At 43.0% G+C, this 21,144-nt stretch overlaps 1 protein-coding gene across 2 annotated transcripts; it reads left to right on the top strand.

The window, feature by feature from the left end:
• Positions 1 to 10,423: 10,423 nt before the first annotated feature.
• On the top strand, positions 10,424 to 16,705 carry LOC126989240 (uncharacterized). 2 transcript variants are annotated; one of them, XR_007743047.1, is made up of 3 exons: positions 10,424 to 10,578; positions 11,857 to 11,997; positions 16,079 to 16,705. XR_007743047.1 is itself a non-coding variant. In XM_050847869.1 (2 exons), the coding sequence occupies exons 1-2, from the start codon at positions 11,550 to 11,552 to the stop codon at positions 16,312 to 16,314; spliced, it is 684 nt and encodes a 227-aa protein (XP_050703826.1). In that variant the 5' UTR covers positions 11,369 to 11,549; the 3' UTR covers positions 16,315 to 16,705. The 2 variants fall into 2 exon arrangements, 1 of the variants encoding a protein (XP_050703826.1); XM_050847869.1 differs by lacking the exon at positions 10,424 to 10,578 and having other exon boundaries at positions 11,369 to 11,997.
• Positions 16,706 to 21,144: the final 4,439 nt, after the last annotated feature.

Raw genomic sequence — 21,144 nt, 5'->3', positions numbered from 1 at the left:
GCCATTGGTCAGGGAAACAAATAAGAAATCATCAACTACAAAAGAATCTCGCAGCAAACGACGACACCGCCGAAATTTAGAAGACGTCCAAGAAAAAAGAAGCTGGTCAACAAAAGATCAACAGAAAAGACCAAGACTCGAATCTGGTAATTCTGCAGCTCGTCCATCTCAAATGTGGCTTCGCTCACACCCACTCGATCTACGTAATCCACAGTGGCATGAGCGGTGCAAACCTGACCACGCGCTACTAGTGGATTAAGGAGGTCGAGAGGCAAACCGAGAGCATGTTGAATAGAAAATGGTAAACCTAACAAATGAGGATGAGATAAAGTCGAACCGGATAATTTAAAGTGAACGTTGTTGTTGTTGTCATCGTCGTTGTCATGATTTTCATCGTCCTTCTTTTTAAGATCATTATTTTTTTTTTATTACATTCTTAAAACATACTATGTCTTCGTTGTAACGCTGATGTTGAATCAATTTTGAGGCTCTAGCTTTGTTAGTATGTAGATGTGCCTGACCCAGCATCATCCTCAAGCTCTGACTCAATGTCACTTTTTTGACACCACTGAACCTGTGGAAGAGCACGTATGTGAAGTAAACGAATATGAGAGCGTCACACCAACGTTCAAGGGATAACTTAAACCGTGTCAGAAACTTATTGTGTCTATCTATGTCTAATCCGTGCAGTATAGCGAAGTTAAGACGTAACATTTGATAGGCGAAGCCAAGGAAAGATACCAGCGTGCGGGTGTGGATGCTCGTCTTGACAGGCGAACCGAAATCTCTCAATGCTTCTTTAACACCTCTCATAATCGAAGAATCGATGTTCAAAAGACGTTTCACAGAGACAGCTGGAGACGCGTCGCTCATCAGATTAAACATATGGGTGTGTAGGAACGTCATAGTGGCTAAATAAGTGGTGGAATGAACGTTCGGTCCATTGGCGTACATGAACGAGAAAAAGTTAAAGAAATTAAAGGGTAAAGGTGACATATGTCTAGAGTGTTTCTCTCGGTTGAGGAGGTACATCATGAAACTAAATAAAGCGTATCTCTTAATTTTCTCCAGTATACATTTATAGTAGTTTTGGTGTAGACACTATCACAGGCTAAACTTAACAACACATCAAAATTGTAGCGCATGACATCGATAATTTCTCGAGTCTCTATGGGTCTGTCGACGTCAGGGTTGATTGTTCTCTTTTGCAACAGATCAGGTCTTCTTCTGTTTCTGGTTATCTTTACAATATATTCAGGATACCGTTTTAATAATTCAGCAGCTAGCCGTCGAAACGAATGAGGCAAAAAAAATTCGTTACTAGCTTTTCCGATTCCAGATATGGTTAAAGCTGTTTTCCTTGAACATTTGTTCTCTTCCCAACCTACTACTTCTTCCATCCGATAATGTTTGGACCGGTTTTTATCGTACTTCTTTTGGCATAAAGTACCCATGGATAAATATACAGGTTTGTCTGGATTTAATCTTCTAAGCGTGCTAAAAACGTAACTAGGTGCTGAGGTTGACAAATCTAAAGCCAATCGATCTTCGGGTCTCACGTCGCTCTCGTCTGATTTGTTTTTCTCGTATGACTTGTCGCCGCTTAGAAGATCAATCATCATTTCAGAAGATACACCGCGTGCATTGATGACTCGTTTTACACAAACGCTCGACTGTTTCTTAGTATTGTTTACCAGATCATAGGCGTCTTCCATTCCGTACTTAGTGGTGCTCAACACAATCTTGTTACTCTTGCAAAATATGATTGAAATCTACGTTCGCCAATCTTGTTTCTTGATAGGTGAGATTCATGTGCTGGACAAACACATCAGTTACATCAACACTTTTAAAGACATGATGCTCTTGCTAGATGAAACAGCGGCGGTCCAAACAATGATATTGAAGTTGAAGCAAGCTTGGATTGTACAATACCAAGACTTTCTGAAAACAACGGAGTTCTTTGCTCTCAATTACTTCATATTCAACAGCATTGCTGATCCAATCACGATCATGGATTTCAAAGAACATATCTATTTCATTCAAAGGGCTTTGTTCGTCAATAAGACCATATATACTTCATGCATGTGTATGATGTGCTTCAGGTCTCACATTATACATTCACACATGGCAGAAGTGGACTGAACTGTATAGTGGTGAACTTACTGTAGAGTGCACGACCTATGTTTTTTTGATGTTGAGGTTTGGGTTTGCAACAATTACATCTACAATATAATGTTATATTATGATGACAATAAATGTAGTTTCATGTTGTGCTCACATTAAAATGGCTTGTTTGTATTATGTTTAAAATCCCTATTTTTATCCTAAATCAGAATGGAAAACTAAAATTGACGTTAGGAAGTATACCCCTAAAAACAGCAAAAAATCTAACACTCTAAAAAGGTGGATTCAGGTAGTAAAATAATGGTGTTGAATTTTCAGCACCGTCAAGTAGTATAATTAGTTAAGCAGTGTATATAAAATAAAAATCAAACTTTTGAAAACAAAATATTTAGGATGAGTATGGTTAAACAACAGACCCATGTTAGTATTGTTTATCATCGGTTTAACTTCTACATTAATTGTATCTCGTGAGAGTTTACTAATGTGAATGTAACCTTCCGAGAGTCGTATATCTTCATCCGTTAGATTTCCTACACCCTCTGTTGTTACAGATCCTGAACTCTTTAAAACCACTCTTGATTCTAAAATAGGAAATAGGAAATGAACGATTGACTTAACACTCAATTCCATAAGTTCAGTCATATTGTTAATCTTTTGATTTAAGATGTGCCATCCATCCCCTAAAGGATCGTTAATTATTAATGCAACCATCGGATGCATAGCGTCAGGGTAATCTTTTTCTGCTATGTAGACATACTGATGAAGAGGAACATACACCAAACGTCCACTAGTGCCATATAATAATTGAATAGCCAAGCCACACAGGAGGCTGATGGCGGTAATGAAAATATCACTCCTGCGAGAGTCGACCTCGTCGTAGTAATCCAACAGGCTGTATATGCGATCGTACCCATCGTACTTCAGGGCAGGAGTGGGTATCAGGGTCCACACATCTCTCTCTAACTCTGCTTTGTCTTTGTTGAAAATAAAAGATCCAGAGTCGATGACGAACGCACCTATACCACTCTTCGTATTTTAAAAGCAGAAGAGTTTAATAACATATCGATTATAAGATTGGGTGAGAGAGTGCTCGGCTTCACGGCATTCAAAAGCGGTAACAGTCGTGTATTGGTCAAGTGCGTTCGCGATTCTAAGGCGTCGTAATCTAACACGGCCAAGTCTTTCTCATATATTGACATCAGAACGAAAGCATCATTCGCAACCCCAGCTATGTTGCCTTCGTCTACGACAAGTTTACCGATTTTGCTAAAATATCTAGCATCGTCGTCGTACATATTTCTCTGCTGTTTTGACAGTGTTGGTCAATATAAACACCGTTATCTTTCGGGGGTAATTTCTAAATTTAACAATGAGACGAACACAATCATTGAATACGTCATGCCGAGAGCGTTAGCCATGAATTTAAAAATAACTGATAATCCTCACGGATTCATCGATTTACTCAACAACAATGATCTCCTTGCATTTCTTAATTTTCGTAAAAACATGACTCTTCCAATCAATAACAACAAACCTATCATTGACGATTTTAAAGTTCATGCCACGTTAAATAATAACTTATTCCAAACCAATGAAAATCTTCAAAAATATGAAATTAATATCAATTTCATTAAACAAGGTTATTTACATGTGCATGAAATCGACAATTCAGAAGTAGTGTTTTCAGAATCAATAATGTCTGTGAAAAATCTTGAAGAGGCATGGAACATGAAGGCGATTAAGAATCCCTCTAAATTATTCTATAGAAGAACAAAGGATATTTTACAGAGAAATACGATCATAATCGGACCCAATGAAGTATCGTATAATAATTTTCATTGGTTATGGAAACAACTTCCTAAATTTATTTCCCAGGAACAGGATGAAGATAACGATGATATCGAAAGTAAAAAGTTTCACAGATATCATAACGCTGCTAAGGTGAACATTCTGAAATCTTTCCTGACCAATTTTGGTTCACAGGAAAGTTTCTCTCGTCGTGTGAACAACGTTCAAAACTTTTTTAATCAGGAAAGGAAACTAGTAAACAACAATGAAGCAGCAGCAGCAGCAGCGATCGACTTTACCAGTAAAGGACCGAAGGATCTTCCGATTTCGGATATCCTATCTTTTCTCAAAAACGATTTTGAAAATATTATGAAATGTATAATAAGTCGTTTAATGGTAGTGGTAAGCGAAAAAGAATTTGAAATTATTGCCGATCTTTGTAAAGAAATGGTTGATAGTATACACGTGGCTGTCAATCCCAAAAAAAATTTAGAGAATGTAAGCACTAAAGTTATACTCGAGAGCAAAGCCACAGGGGTGTACATAGACGGGGATGGCTTGATCTCACATCTGTCCGATGTTCAAAGACCAGATCAAACCTTAACAACGAGTGATTTAGACAACACTACAAGGTCAGCTAGACAGGTAACGATGTCATTAGACGATTATCTTTCCAACATCGGTCAGAAACCAGAATTTGGAAACACATTAGAATTTAGGACATATGCATTGTTATTGAATGACAATCTAGAAATTGAATCGAGTAGTTACAAGAAACAGTCGGCCCGTCGCATACCTCCGTACATCTTTAACGAAATGCCCGATCCTCTACCCGGTGAAAGTTTCACCAATGCACAAACACTGTACGTACCTTATAACCCACGGAAGATATTAACCGACGTCGATTACTTTCAAATCATGAAAAACATAGATTTCGGATCAAGAGATCGTCTAAGTTATCTCAATATTTACAACAAAAAAGAAGAGTTATTGATAAATCAAGTCAACGAATTGTACAAGTCCTGGAAAAAGAAGATACAATAAAAATCTGGCGAAACTTAAATATTTATATAATAATATAGACAAAGAAAGAAAAATTATAGCATCTAATCGTGGCTTCATCAAAGGAAGTCACAGTGTCGTTAACATGTCCAATTATAACACAGTTTGTCTAGTGCGATCGTTAGCGGACGTTGATTATTTAATGAAAATTCCGAATATATGGAACAACAATGATTGGACATCGGTCATCGAGGTAGGAATTCAGATAGCTTTTAAACTACTACATTACAACTTTACAACGGGTATTTTGATGGGAAATAGGTTCATATTAACACACGAAGATGCAGAATACGTCGATCGTGCAGAGCGTTATTTGGACGCTTTCATGTAGGTGTAAATACACCCAAGACCAGCATCACCCAATGTTAAACTTCTTATTCGGTGTTAAGAACAACAACAACAACAACAACAAACCAATCCAAAAAATATAAACAAAAAATGCCGAATTTGCTGTTACTGGTCGTTGATCTACGTCTTCTGCGTTTCATTGGGGGTGATGGTGTCACCGCCGAAGATCTAGTTCGAGTCCTCTTGCATATTGCTATTGAGATAGAGTCAGGATTAAAATCAGAATCGCTGCTGTCTTCTTCATCTTCGTCATCACCGCTGCAACAACTGTCATCATCTTGGCTGAAAATCACCAACTTTTCATCAGCTAGTAACTTTTGCAATTTCGTGTCTTGTTTTAGAATGTCTTGATCGTAGTGGTAATGTGGAGTCAATTTTCGTCGACGCTGTTGACTTAATCTCTGAATTGTTTGTTCTTGTTGACTTAATTTTTGTTGAGATAATATTTTTTTGGCTGCAGTTGTTCTGTTACGATTTGATCTTTTGCTGATAATGGGACCACCACTATCGGTATCGGTGTCGCTGGTGGTACTAGTATTACTATTAATGCTACTGCAACTGAATTTCTTAGAACTGATACTGCTGTAATTGTTGCCAATATTGCTATTAACACTACTAATAGTACTCGTGACGGTACAAGTTTCTGAATCGGTAGTGTTGGATGAAGTATCTGTCTCTTCATTTTCACTACTACTATTACTACTACTACTACTACAACTACTACTACTACTACTACTACTGTTACTACTACTACTATTGCTACTACTACTACTGCTACTCAAAAATAGATCGTTGAATAACAAATCCATGTCTCCTACACGTACGCTTGTGTCACACTGTGTTGAATGGGAGTGATGTAACTGACGGACGTCTTTAAATTTTGTCGTATGACGTCAACTGAAAATACGACAAATTTGTATACGATTGTTTATTTAAATCACTTAGGTAAGATTTACTGAGAAGTATTAAATCTGTGGGATCACCACCTAGTGGATTGACAGTGTCAAGGGTTGCAGTTATATCCTTTGTGGCCACGGAAACTGGTTGACTATCGGAAGCTACTAGCGGTTCTGATTTCAATGAACCTTTCAATTTACTTTTAACAGCGCTCATTTCTTCGGCATATTTTTCGATAGTGTTGACAAAACTATCTTTGAATGATCTGTAATATTTTAGGTCTTTTAAAACTATCACTACTATATCTCTCATCTTGTTTCAATATTAGATTCAACGGAACTGGAAAGGAGGGTAGAAACGAATCGTCCATTACGTTGGGACGGACACGCACAGCGTTGCGTAAGGCCCACACTCCCAAAGAACATATTGTGTCTCTGTCTCTCGAAGCCAGACGTTCTTCTTCTTCATTGTTGTTGTTCGGTCTAGTGGAATATACAATTTTGGAAGATACAGTCCAAGTCTGTAACAGACGCATTATATCTTTATCTTCGATAGGGAGATCAATCAACTGTATGCTGTATAACAATGAGTAGAGACCGATTGCAGCGAAGGCTCGAGATGCAGATTTACCTCGAATCGACATAATTCTTTTCTCATTAAGACTTAGATTGTTGGCCTTCTCGTCTAACTCGTAAACAGGTGTGTTACCTCGATAAGATATTATCAGATCGAAGAGTTGGGATTCGTCGAGGTTTAGTCGGGTTGCGTCTTCCTCCTGCGAAAGCATGTACAACGCATCGATCATAGCAGATATTAAATGTGTCTGATTTTCAGAGACGTGTTGAAACATATTGTAAGTGTCATTATGTTTAGCCACAAAGCCGTTGTGACACACCGAACAGACGAGTAATGCGTGCATGTCCTTGATCATTACGTTAACCATTAGGTTACGAGTGGTGGGATTAGTAGGTGAATTGAATAAAGCACCCGAAGTTATGAACATCCAATTCCATAGGGTGTAAAAAACGTAATTAGGATTTGAAAAAGATATATCGAAACTACTGTGTAACACCTGTTTTTTTCTTGAGTGAGTGAAGAGACGTTGGATTGACTCTTCTTGATTTTGTGGAAAACCTTCCTCTCTAAGACTAAGATACAGATATTGAATGGCATCTTCATCGGATAACGACACGTCGATTGCGAACGGTACCGCATCTTCCATGGCCGTTTGTTCGGGAGTGCGCGATGCGCGTCTACTCCGCTCTTGTGCCAAGCGTTGCAAGATTTCTTCCGTGAAGTGTGACGGTGTGCGCTCAATCTGCCGTATGTATTTTTCTTTCATTGACATGTCTTTTATCGAGTTCAATAAAAACCTGTACTCGCCTGAAATCACCACTTGGAGTTTATCTAACACATCCAATCCTAATACGACCTCATAAAAGACCCCCAGTATACTCACATCATCGACAGCTATTAGACCCAATGATAATAAAACGACGAACGTCGATAGAGAAGGAATGACATGTTGGTCGAGCACAGTGACCTCTTCGCTGTTGATAAAGGTGATGCATCTCGCGTGAATCTGTCGGATCATACCCTGGTAGTCCACATCAACGGGGATGCTCGTGAAACTCAATTTACTGTGTCTGACCATGTTTTGTTTCCAGATTAGTACATCGATCAAACCATAACATAGAAGAGCCGATATCCTCTTTAACCTACCGATCAAGAGTCGAGTGGGTGTATCCAGAGATTTCACGTACATTAGATGAGTGTCTATCAGACACTCTATATATCTGACGATATACTTCACTTCTCTAAACAGTTTTTCTTTCGACTGGAAAAATGGTCTTCAACCTAAATTGGTTATCCTCGGAGGTTTGTTGCCTCTTGATTATAAATTTAAGAACATAGATTCTTTTCATTACAACGCCAGGTTCATTCCTCCTGAGGTTCGAGTTACGCGTTGTATCACATCTGACTGTGCAGCGTATATATTTGCTAAAATTGTTTATAATATCATCTATTCTGCAAATTCGACGATATTCGGTGACAGGGTGGATAAATCAACGTTTCAAACTTTAGCACTTGACCACACAATTCAATAGACTCTGTTTATGATGACCAACTCTGCAATTAAATACAGACCAGACATCTCGCTCTTGGTTCAGAATATTCTTAAATTGATGTACAATTAATTTTTGGAAATAAACTAAAAAAAAATGTTCGGGTGTAATCAAACCTGAAACTATTTTGTTTTGTTTTAATGACTAATTACTATGTATGTACACACCCCTAGGTTGATCAGGACCTCACTCTAATTTCACCCATTAAGCTAACTATTACATACTATTTTACATTATTGTTAGAATCGGAAGCTCATGAGTTTGTTCCCTGTGTAGATTCTGACCAACCTGACCCGACTCTGTAGATTCTGCAAAAATAGTAGTGATGTAACAATACTGTGACGTAGTCTAGTAATATCATGAGGGTGATAATCACCTGCAAAATCACGAGGGTGTTAATTGCACATATAATAGTGACGTAACAATATTGTGACGTAGTCTCTTGTTATAGTAGGATATCAATGTATTATTATTATTATTTAATATCACCACGAATTAGGCATACAATTGTCAATGGAAAAACCCCACGACAGATAGATCACGCCACCTTATAGGAATGTCGTCCGTCAGTGTTTACCGTCTCAGTTTTGTATACTTAGCACTCCGATGGTGCGTGGAGGTCACCTTGACATACGTGACCAATTGTAACAATTATTTTCCAACCTGTAACTCGCCACTCCTTCACGAGAGTCCGACTGACACACAACGACAGTCGCTCTCGCTCCGTCGCTTCTTGTACATAAAGGCTACGAATATAATTCGCCTTAAGGAAGCTGAAGTCTTAATCAACACCCTTTAAACGCCCCCCGACAAGCCCGTTACATTTGGTTGGCAGCGGTCACCCCGCGCCTGTGCCTTCGCTACCTCGTTCTCCTCCAAGCTACGAGAACTCACCACCAACTCCGGGGACAGGCGTACAAGGGAAGAAGGAGTCAACGCACCTGCCGTCCGCGGCAACGCACCAGCCGTCCGCGGCAACGCACCTGCCGTCCGCGGCAACGCACCAGCCGTCCGCGGCATCTCACAAGGCGCCAGCTACAAGCATCTCACAAGGCGCCAGCTACAAGCATCTCCCAAGTCGCCTCCTACGTGCAACTCACAAGGCGCCAGCTACAAGCATCTCCCAAGTCGCCACCTACGTGCAACTCACAAGGCGCCAGCTACAAGCATCTCCCAAGTCGCCTCCTACGTGCAACTCACAAGGCGCCAGCTACAAGCATCTCCCAAGTCGCCACCTACGTGCAACTCACAAGGCGCCAGCTACAAGCATCTCACAAGTCGCCACCTACGTGCAACTCACAAGGCGCCAGCTACAAGCATCTACCAAGTCGCCACCTACGTGCAACTCACATGGCGCCAGCTACAAGCATCTCCCAAGTCGCCACCTACGTGCAACTCACACGGCGCCAGCTACAAGCATCTCACAAGTCGCCACCTACGTGCAACTCACAAGGCGCCATCTACAAGCCTCGAGCACACCAGCTATAAGCAACTCTACAGGCGTCCAGCCTACAAGCCTCGAGCACACCAGCTACAAGCCTACAGGCTCTACAGCCTACAAGCCTCGTGCACACCAGCTTCCAGCAACTCTACAGGCGTCAAGCCTACAAGCCCCGAGCACACCCACAGGCCTACGCAGCCGATAGCGAGGGCCACAATCTAAGCCGCTCCCCGCTTCAAGCCAGCACTGCTACGTACCCTGCAAGCCACTCCACGATACGGCAGAGGTATTCACACCTGCGACGAGGAGGCACGCCCCTGACCTTGAGACACCCGCATGCCCCTCGCTCCACAGCTGGCGGCACCACCGCCGCTGCCTGGAGCATCGCCCCAAACCTCTTCCGGCAAACAGTCAGCAAGGGTACCCGCGGACATCTCCCGGTGACTGCAAGCTGTTCCCACTACCGTCTCTTGCAAGGCGTCTTCTCAAGAGGTTACACACCCAAGTCGTCTTGTCTGCCACCGCCGCCCATCTCTTCCTATAACAAGGACGACGCGGCCATCATACGTCTGGCGGCTGTGTACCAGCTCCCAGCCGCTTACCGCGGCCGCTCATTTTGCTGGGTCAGCAGTTTTCAACCTCCATTGCGAGTCCTCCGATGTCAGCCCATCCCTCACCTCTCACCGCCGCTGTGGCCGCGGCCGAGGTTTCCTGACGCGCCTACAACGACTGCACGTCACCCAGGGCATCACAGGCCGTCGCCCTCTCCACTACATCAGCTGATTAATCTTGGTATTTGTGGATATTCCATTCTTGTCCAAATTTGCCGACTCGGCTCATTTTCATTACTATCTGTGCAGAGGCACGATTTTTTTATTTCTGTGTTCTTAACGCTGTTACTCAGTCATAATTGTGGGAGTTACGTTCATTCGCATACGATATTGATTCTTTCTTATTGTTTGCTAGCGAGTCTATTGAGTATAATGTGATTTCCCTGATCAAAGTTAATCTTCATCAGTGTGCCCTGCCTCCGTTTTCTTTTCGCCGCTCGAGAGAAAACGTGAGCATCATTGGTATACTCACTTAACATACCACTTGTTTATATAGTTATTATTTCTATATATACCCATATCATTAGGGCATTCCATTATAACCTTAACTTCTATTACGTCTAAACAGGCACCTTGCTAGCCATTCTTTCTTGCCTTTTTAGGGTTTTCAACGCAAACTATTCATTCATACACGTTCCGTTTATTGGTTCATATTTACAGCTATCAACATATGCTCCTATTTTGTAAATGATTTACACCATAGTATGAACAAAGACACTCTCGCTAAACTCGGCGACACCTTTAAACAGTTGGCTCGTCCTTCTAGTGAGGAGGAATTGGAGCACGGTGCAACCACCGGTGATTTAAATGTGGTGAATTTGCGATCGGGGGCTACGTACTCTTCCCTCCCAAGGGATAGCGCCCCTTCACCTTCAGAATCGTCTGAATACTTAACCCCCACTCGGCCGAACACAATGCCTGTCGATCCACCTCCCCCTCCACCTGGGGCCCCACCACTTCCCCGCCCCGATTCGGGTCATTCCAACTCACGCCAGTATTCGACAATTCTCGGGAGGCGAGACCGATTTTTCGGCGCGACAGTTTTTAGATTTGTGTGAATCTGCCATCGTAAATTCCTCCATTACGGAAGATCATGATAAAATCGCTTTCATTCGGTCACGGTTACTTCCAGGCTCTCGGGCATTGAATTTGATGCAGTCCTCAGCGTTCGCTTCGGGGGACATTGGTGTAAACTATGAGGTTTTTAAAGGGAATTTCATTAAAATCTTCGGGGGCGGGAGTAAACCAAGCATCGTTAGACAGATGGCACACACGGTTGAGTCCCTCCAAAAAAATTCCTCAACAAAGCCGATTTGGGACGCCATGATTGAGGCCAATCAGCTGGCGGTTGACTGTGTCAAGAGCTTGGAAGACGCGCTCTGGCTTCCAGGGGGCTGTATGCAAAAGCACCAGGTGAAGACAGCTTTCGAGTTGTTTTTTTACTTATTTCATATTTCAGAGAAGAACCGCCGTTCTGCCCTTCCTTTGGCCTTCAAACCGAGCGGGAAGTTGGTTGACTTCGTCTCAGAGTTAGAGGTCAAGGTTCAGGAACACCCTCACCATCAACCCCTCGCCACAGCAGCAGCATTGCAAGCACAAAGTAAGGCATCTCTCACATGTAGTTTTTGCAAACAATCAGGACATTCTGAACATTCTTGTTTCGCGAAACGTAGGGAATCAACACATTCGAGACGGGGCTCAGATAGGAGGTCAGGAGGTTACAGGGGCGGGCATCATTCATCACACAGGAACCCTAGGCCAAACCATCAGCGGAAGGCTGCCTTTTGCCATATCCACGGGAATTGTTTTCATGATTCAGACAGTTGTTCTGCAATACAAAAGGCCAAGGAGGAACAGAAGTACAAGTCCTCAGCGGACAGTAAACCACACTCCTCTTCTCAGAATAAAAAGACATGACTTCGTGACAGCCCCGAGGCGTACATCCAAGTGTCCCTTAAGGAAAATACTAATTGGGAGCAACTTGACTCCGTCATTGCCGCCTTGGGACGGACAAGCATAATTGCCCTCCCTTGCAAGGTGGGCAACACTTCACTCACCTTAGCGGTTGACACAGGTGCCACAGTCAATGTCATATCCGACTCCGCTTACAGGTCACTGACACGACAAGCGAGTGGGGAAAATTGGCCGCTCCAAGAGAACGACCTGAATGTGGTAGGCGTGACGGGCACCACTTTGGGTATCCTTGGGCGAGTACCACTAACAGTCAGCTTACATGAAAAAGTATGTCCTTTTCGAGATTTCTTTTATGTCTCTAGCAGGTTTGCTTTACCTGTGGATGGGATCTTAGGATTGAACGCCATGAAAGACCTGCACATCGCCATAAACCCTGTAAGCAACGCGATCGTGTATCAAGGCCGACGCATACAGGGGATGGTCAATCCATCGCCTCTGTCAACTGTAATCTCACCCTCAGAGGTGGAAAATGACCAACCCACCACAGACTCAGGGACTGCCACCGCCCAAGTGTCCCCTCTTACGGTCAAACCACACGAAACCATTGCAGACTTGTGGCGGACAGTAACGGCAGTCGTAGAAGGTCCTCATATAGTTCCGGATCGTGCTGCAAAACTTGTTAAAATCCGTTTGCCTAACGCCCTCCGGCGGGCAGTGATGTGTATCGACGGAGTTCCTCACGTACACCGCGTGACGTGGAGGTAACTCTTGCAACAGTCAAGGAGGAGGTTTTGCAGAGGCATTGGTAATAAACACGTCTGGATCCCTGTATCCTTAAAACACGGTGTTCGATTATGCCAGTGTCTAGTGTATGGGAGAAATGTCGCCCCGGAACCAGCTGAATACCCTTCAGCCCAAGTCTCAGGCATAACCTCGGCGTGTCAGGCTTCTCCCGAACAAGACACAGCTAATTTACAGGCATTCCTAAAGTTGCACACTATTCCGAAATTAAGCCTTAGTCCAGCTTCTGGAACATTATCGGGGCGCTTGCTCTACCAGGCGAGCCGCTTGGAGTTACGCAGTGTGCTGTACACCACATTAAGTTAAAACCCAATACAAATCCTGTATATATCAATGCGTACAAGCTCCCCACAGTCAGAGGGAGGTGGTGCAACAACTTATCTCTGAAATGTTAGAACAAGGTGTCATCAAAGAATCGAATTCCCGTGGAATTCGCCCTTGTTCCTGGTTCCAAAGAAAGACGGTTCTTATCATCCTGTGATTGATTTCCGGCGTGAACACCGCGACCGTGGATGATCATTTTCCGCTTCCCGTTCTTAGAGATCTTCTGATGTGTCTCGGTAGAGGAAATAAAATCTTTACGAGTCTTGATCTGGTCAGTGGCTACTGGCAACTGCCCATGGCCCCCGAGTCACGTGAAATAACGGCTTTCAGTACGCCTTATGGCCACTATGAGTGGACGAGGATGCCGTTCGGGCTCAAAGGGGGCTCCCTTGACCTTCCAAAGGACAATGAACAGTATTTTTGGTGACTTGCTGGGCAACTCTGTCTATGTGTATTTAGACGACATCATCATAGCAAGTAAGGACGTGCATGCACACATGGAAACACTAAAAGCAGTCCTACACAGACTTCAAGAGGTCGGATTAAAGCTCAAAATCACCAAATGTGAATTTTAAAGCCTCGGATCAAGTTCTTGGGGCATGTCGTGGACGAATTCGGCATCCATACAGTGGACGACAAAATAAAGGCTATTGCCGAGTTCCCTCAGCCAACGTCTGCGGACAAGGTACGGTCTTTCTTGGGTGTCGCAGGTTATTACAGGCCTTTCATTAAGGACTTCGCAGCTCGCGCAGGTCCCTAACCCATCTTTTAAAGAAAGACGTACCATTTCAGTGGCTCCCAGCTCAACAAACGAGTTTTGAGGATTTAAAGAAAGCGCTTACACGGGCTCCGGTCCTTGTCTTTCCGGATTTCAGGACCCCTTTCAGCTTTGTACCGACGCTTCGGCTAGTGGAGTAGGAGCCGCGCTGATGCAAACAGATATGTCCGGCAAAAGCATGTGATAGCGTTCGCCAGTCGAGTACTTACAGCTCCGGAAAGAACTATTCTGTTACCCACCTAGAGGCTCTTGCCATTGTGTGGGCTCTGAAGCATTTTCGTGACATTGTGATGGGGTACAAAATTGTGGTGTTTACGGACCACGCGGCCATAACTGATCTTTTCAAGGGAAAAAACCTACACGGTCGTCTGGCAAGATGGTTCTTAACGATCCAAGCATACAATCCGGAGATAAAATACATCACCGGGAAAACAAATGTGGTCGCAGATGCCTTATCTCGGAATGTTCCGATAGGCGCGATTACCACCCCAGAGGTCATCCACAACTTCACTTCACCTGAGCTACACACTGCTCAGCGTGACCACCCTGTGTGGAAGAGGTTAATTTACGCCCTCGAGTCGGGAGACGAATCAAACCTTCCTGAATTGCCAGTTCCTTTTCACAATTCTTCCTATCAGAGGACAACCTCCTTTGTAGGTCATGGCCAACCAAACCGGTACCTATAGACCAACTGGTCATCCCAGACATATACGTCCCCGTGACGCTTAAGCTGGTCCATAACACACCCATTGCGGGTCACCCAGGAAGAGACAAGACGCTATCTGTCACCAGACGAAAATTCTACTGGCCCACATTACGGGTTGATGTAGAAAAACATGTCGCACATTGCGTCGTTTGTGCTAAGCACAAGGGGTCCGTCAAAGGGCCAGCACCTATGTTGCAATACCCAGTACCAGAGGCGCCATGGGATGTTGTTAATATAGACTTACTACAGCTCCCCCAGAGCCAACATGGCTCGCGCTACTTATTGGTGTGCGTCGACCAGTTCTCTAGGTTTCTTGTTCTAGCGCCTCTCATGGACAAGACAGCCACACGCGTGGCCCATGCCCTCGTGACTCACGTGTTGTGTCCACATTCGTCTCCTCGAATTCTTCTGAGTGACAATGGCACCGAGTTTAGGAACTCAGTATTGAGCGAAATATGCGCTCAGTTTAACATCACGCAATCCTTCATCACAGCTTACCACCCAGCTGCTAATGGGTTGGCGGAGAGGGCTAATAGGAAAATCTTACAGGTCCTCAGGCCTATCGTGAACGATCTCCACGATAATTGGGAGGATTGGCTATCGCATATAGCCGCTTCCATAAATACGTCGGTAAACGACTCTACGGGGAAGTCTCCCTACTACATTTTGTATGGGGTGGAGAAACGTCTTCCGTACGACTTCCTAACAACCCCACAGCAATCTCTCTACAACATTGATAGGTACGCACAACAGCAGATGCATATGTTTTCCAAGATACACTCAGAAGTTAGGTGTACGTTAAAAGCTACGAAGGTTGAAATGATGTCAAAACAACACAAACAGGCCGTCCCGGTGAATTTCAAAGAGGGTGACACAGTCATGATTAAGCAAGCGGAAAGGAGTTCGAAACTGGGGGCTAAATTTGTGGGTCCTTACCGAGTTGTTCGGAATGTCAGGGGTAATCGGTTCGAGGTTTTCGAGTCGAATAGTGGAGTCAGTATAGAAGTTCACAGTGATCGTCTGAAAGTAATTCCCTCCCCTTTGGACCTTGATATTGGTACTTCCCCCTCAGAGTCAAATGTTCAACAAGATAATCCCAACACCCATAGCTATAACTTGAGACCACGGGTTTAATTACTTCATTCCCACCACTTGCAGATCATGATGTTGCGTTTTCTGACCATCTTGTTGTCCCTTGGCTCCCTGCTTGCAACAACACCCATCCACCTGAAGCCTGGTGCCCTCACGGCACACATAGGAGAGGTCTTCCTCATAGAAGATGTGCTCCTCGTAAAATATCCATATACTTCCTTGACCAACAGCACGGACATAATCAGGATAGTCTCAGAAAAACTACTCGGCATGGCAGACGCCATCCGGGCTACCAAGACTAGGGAATCAAAGGCTCCTTCTAGTACCAACTCTCTGACTCTTTTTCAACTACTGGAGGATAGGATTCTGTTCTTACGGGGAAAAGTTGATGAGGTAAACATGGATTATAGTTTTCACTCCGTTCACTCTCGGGTAAAGAGGGGGTTGCTCAACATCGTGGGGTCCGCCTCAAAGTTCCTTTTCGGTACGGCTACCGACGAGGACGTTCGCGATTTGCGGGACCACTACGCTCATGTACTTTCCTTTGCTGCTAGAAATCGCAGGGTGATCAACGCCAATTGTAGAAAACTTGCGCAATTGCATACTAACATTGACGAACTGCTAGAGCAGACAAATAAGATGGTAGAGGTTATCAACATAGTTGTCAAACAGATCTAGCAGGTGAATCAGTTTCTCCTCCTAGATCAGGCCTTGCATGTATTGGAAAACGTCATTAACTCCGTCGCAACTGCTAATCAGCAGGTTATTAGCAACATGGTTGATGCAGCGCACGGTAGAGTCACACCTGCCTTGTTCCCTCTACACGATTTGAGAACGACTGTCCAGATCGGGTATCAAAATTATAGCCTGACGCCCTTATTCACCCCGGACATGAGTCAATATTTTTACCCCTTGATTGAGTCCAGCCTCACCCATGATGCCATAATCATTCATGTTCCCTTTCAGACGGCGGACGTGTTTGAGGCACACGAAATTGTCCCGTTCCCTTTTTCAGCTAAGGACAGTGTGTTAGCCCTGGACACGTCCCCGTCTCTTGTTCTAATCGCGAAGGATTTCGCTCTGTATTCAACGGGTAGCTACTCACTCTTGCAGTATTGCAAGGAGACGGTCTTCGGGCGATTCTATTGCTCTGCGTCTCTCTTTGCCTTCCTTCCAGTTCGGGGAGGGGTATGCGAGATCGCCCTCACCCGCGTGAACGCGTCTGACGCTCTTTCCCTGTGCCCTTACAAGCAGCTAACACCAACGCCTGTTTTCCATAAGAACTTTCAGGGTCTGCATTATTTTTATTTCCCTCAGTCCTTCTATGTATCGGTCATCTGCCGGAGGTACCACTTATCAACGGGTTACTGGTCACTATGCCATAGCGGAAGCATGCTATATCCGCTCCACTAACATAACAACGTACCCGTCCCGGATTCGTCTGGTTTTCACGGCCAATATTTCCCATCGAGTGTTTCCTCTACGGTCTCTCGATGACATTCATTTCTCCAGCATCTCGTATGTGACTAATTCCCTTAATTCATTGTCTTTCGCGAACAAAACAGAGTTTGCGGAAACCCTGGAGGAAACGCTGCCTGATTATTTGCATCTCCCCTACCTGTACCCTGGATTTTTTGTACCAATGTTTCTGATGTTCGTCAGTCTCGTCGTCATGTGCTACCTTATTAGGAGAAACTCTGTCCTGCACGATTATTTGGTTGTGCAGACACGGCGACTGGATGCCTGGAGGCCACTGTCATGGTAGTTTTCCATTTCTCAGACAAGTCAGGGGACAGAATCCTGGCTGCTCCTATACTGAACATTGTACTGTGTTTCACTACTGTATTTTTTTAGGAGCTAGATCAACGTTTCATTGTCTGTAACTATGCCAGTTGATAGTTTCTTATACATGTGTCCTTATATTTATCTTTTGAGAGGTTTCTTATATTTCATGTCACACACGTTGTGGTTTCCCTCTCCCTATTTTATATTATAATTCCACATCTGTTCTTACATAGCCAGTGTTTTAATATAATTGTATCATAAGCAGTCTGCTTGACAAACTCCCACTATGTATGTTCATGGTACCTAGACTGCTATTTCGATTTTTATATATCGCGAGGTCGCGATCACTGGTAGGTGACCGAGCAGTGTTATAGTAGGATATCAATGTATTATTATTATTATTTAATATCACCACGAATTAGGCATACAATTGTCAATGGAAAAACCCACGACAGATAGATCACGCCACCTTATAGGAATGTCGTCCGTCAGTGTTTACCGTCTCAGTTTTGTATACTTAGCACTCCGATGGTGCGTGGAGGTCACCTTGACATACGTGACCAATTGTAACAATTATTTTCCAACCTGTAACTCGCCACTCCTTCACGAGAGTACGACTGACACACAACGACAGTCGCTCTCGCTCCGTCGCTTCTTGTACATAAAGGCTACGAATATAATTCGCCTTAAGGAAGCTGAAGTCTTAATCAACACCCTTTAAACGCCCCCCGACAAGCCCGTTACACTCTAGATTCTGCAAAAATAGTAGTGATGTAACAATACTGTGACGTAGTCTAGTAATATCATGAGGGTGATAATCACCTGCAAAATCACGAGGGTGTTAATTGCACATATAGTAATGAAGTATACTGTGACGTAGTCTCTAAATTATCTGCAAAAATAGTAGTGATGTAACAATACTGTGACATAGTCTAGTAATATCACGAGGGTGATAATTACCTGCAAAAAACACGAGGGTGTTAATTGCACATATAGTAGTGACATAATAACACTGTGACGTAGTCTAATAATAACACGAGGGTGATAATCACCTGCAAAAAACACGAGGGTGTTAATTGCACATATAGTAGTGACATAATAACACTGTGACATAGTCTAGTAATAACACGAGGGTGATAATCACCTGCAAGAAACACGAGGGTGTTAATTGCACATATAGTAGTGACATAATAACACTGTGACATAGTCTAGTAATATCACGAGGGTAATAATCACCTGCAAGAAACACGAGGGTGTTAATTGCACATATAGTAGTGACATAATAACACTGTGACGTAGTCTAATAATAACACGAGGGTAATAATCACCTGCAAGAAACACGAGGGTGTTAATTGCACATATAGTAGTGACATAATAACACTGTGACATAGTCTAATAATAACACGAGGGTGATAATCACCTGCAAGAAACACGAGGGTGTTAATTACACATATAGTAGTGACGTAACAATATTGTGACGTAGTCTCTAGCAAAAATAGTAGTGGTGTAACAATACTGTGACGTAGTCTAGTAATAACACGAGGGTAATAATCACCTGCAAAAACACAAGGGTGTTAATTGCACATATAGTAGTGACGTAATAACACTGTGACGTAGTCTAGTAATAACACGAGGGTAATAATCACCTGCAAAAACACGAGGGTGTTAATTGCACATATAGTAGTGACGTAATAACACTGTGACGTAGTCTAATAATAACACGAGGGTGATAATCACCTGCAAAAAACACGAGGGTGTTAATTACACATATAGTAGTGCTATAATAACACTGTGACGTAGTCTCTAGCAAAAATAGTAGTGATGTAACAATACTGTGACGTAGTCTAATAATAACAGGAGGGTGATAATCACCTGCAAAAACACGAGGGTGTTAATTGCACATATAGTAGTGACGTAATAACACTGTGGATTCATGACAGACCGTTCAAAATATGCTGATCTAACCCAAGCTGATGGCAACGCTCAAGTTAACGTGGTAAGCACTAGTAAATTGTATAGACGTAGCATCATGTACAGCGCCTTGGGGGTGGGAGGTCTAGCTGTTTCTCTATTGTCTGCTTACGCTACAACCTACTTCTTCCCTACTATGCGTGTGATGAACGTGGCAATCGTTCTATCCTTTGTGGGTCTCACAATATTCATAATGCTGATGGGTGTAACTATGATCACGATTCAGGAAATGGGACATGCTAATGCTAGAGAACTCAGACAAGAAACTGCCAAAACAAAGAGCGGACAAGACAGACAGGAATTAGTAGATCGCCTCGCCTCAGAGATAACTAATTATGAGACAGCACGATCCACTCTCACACCCTTACTCGGAGACATACTTGTCAATGGAACTTAATATGTATTACGTTTAAATGTTAATATGTTTTACTTTTAAATATTTTTCAAGACAACATTCAGTACGAACTAAATTCAGAATTGGAAGCTTCGCAAGACACACATTCACCTCAATCAAGGTTAGACCACATTTAGTAAGAATTAAATTCAGAATCGGAAGCATCGGAAGATAAAACACACATTCACCTCACACAAGGTTAGATTACATTTAGTACGAACTAAATTCAGAATTGGAAGCTTCGCAAGACAAAGACACATATTCACCTCAATCAAGGTTAGACCACATTTAGTACGAACTAAATTCAGAATCGGAAGCATCGGAAGAAAAACACACATTCACCTCAATTAAGGTTAGACAACATTCAGTACGAACTAAATTCAGAATTGGAAGCTTCGCAAGACAAAGACACACATTCACCTCATACAAGGTTAGACGACATTCAGTACGAACTAGATTCAGAATCGGAAGTTTCAGAAGACAAAGACACGCATTCACCTCACACAAGGTTAGACGACATTCAGTACGAACTTTAAAGTCAGAATTGTAAGTCAGTGTGTTACTGGTTTGCATACCTATTGTGTAAATCTCTCTATGTAGATCATAACTCCTATCTGTGGTTAAGCTAATACGAGCCAAGACAAAGACACATATTCACCTCAATCAAGGTTAGACGACATTTAGTACGAACTGAATTCAGAATCGTGACATTTTTAGAATCGAAAGCATCGGAAGATAAAAACACACATTCACTTCACTCAAGGTTAAACTACATTTAGTACGAACTAAATTCAGAATTGAAGCTTCATAAGACAAAGACACACATTCACCTCACACAAGGTTAGACTACATTCAGTATCACCTCACATAAGGTTAGACGACGACATTCAGTACGAACTAAATTCAGAATCGGAGGCATCGGAATACAAAAACACACATTCACCTCACACATTCAGAATTGGAAACCTCAAAACAAATACAC

The sequence above is a fragment of the Eriocheir sinensis genome, unplaced genomic scaffold, assembly GCF_024679095.1.
Source record: "Eriocheir sinensis breed Jianghai 21 unplaced genomic scaffold, ASM2467909v1 Scaffold1109, whole genome shotgun sequence".
Taxonomy (NCBI): Eukaryota; Metazoa; Arthropoda; class Malacostraca; order Decapoda; family Varunidae; genus Eriocheir; species Eriocheir sinensis.
Note: the sequence above shows the minus strand (reverse complement) of the source record. Positions and strands in the feature narration are given on the sequence as shown.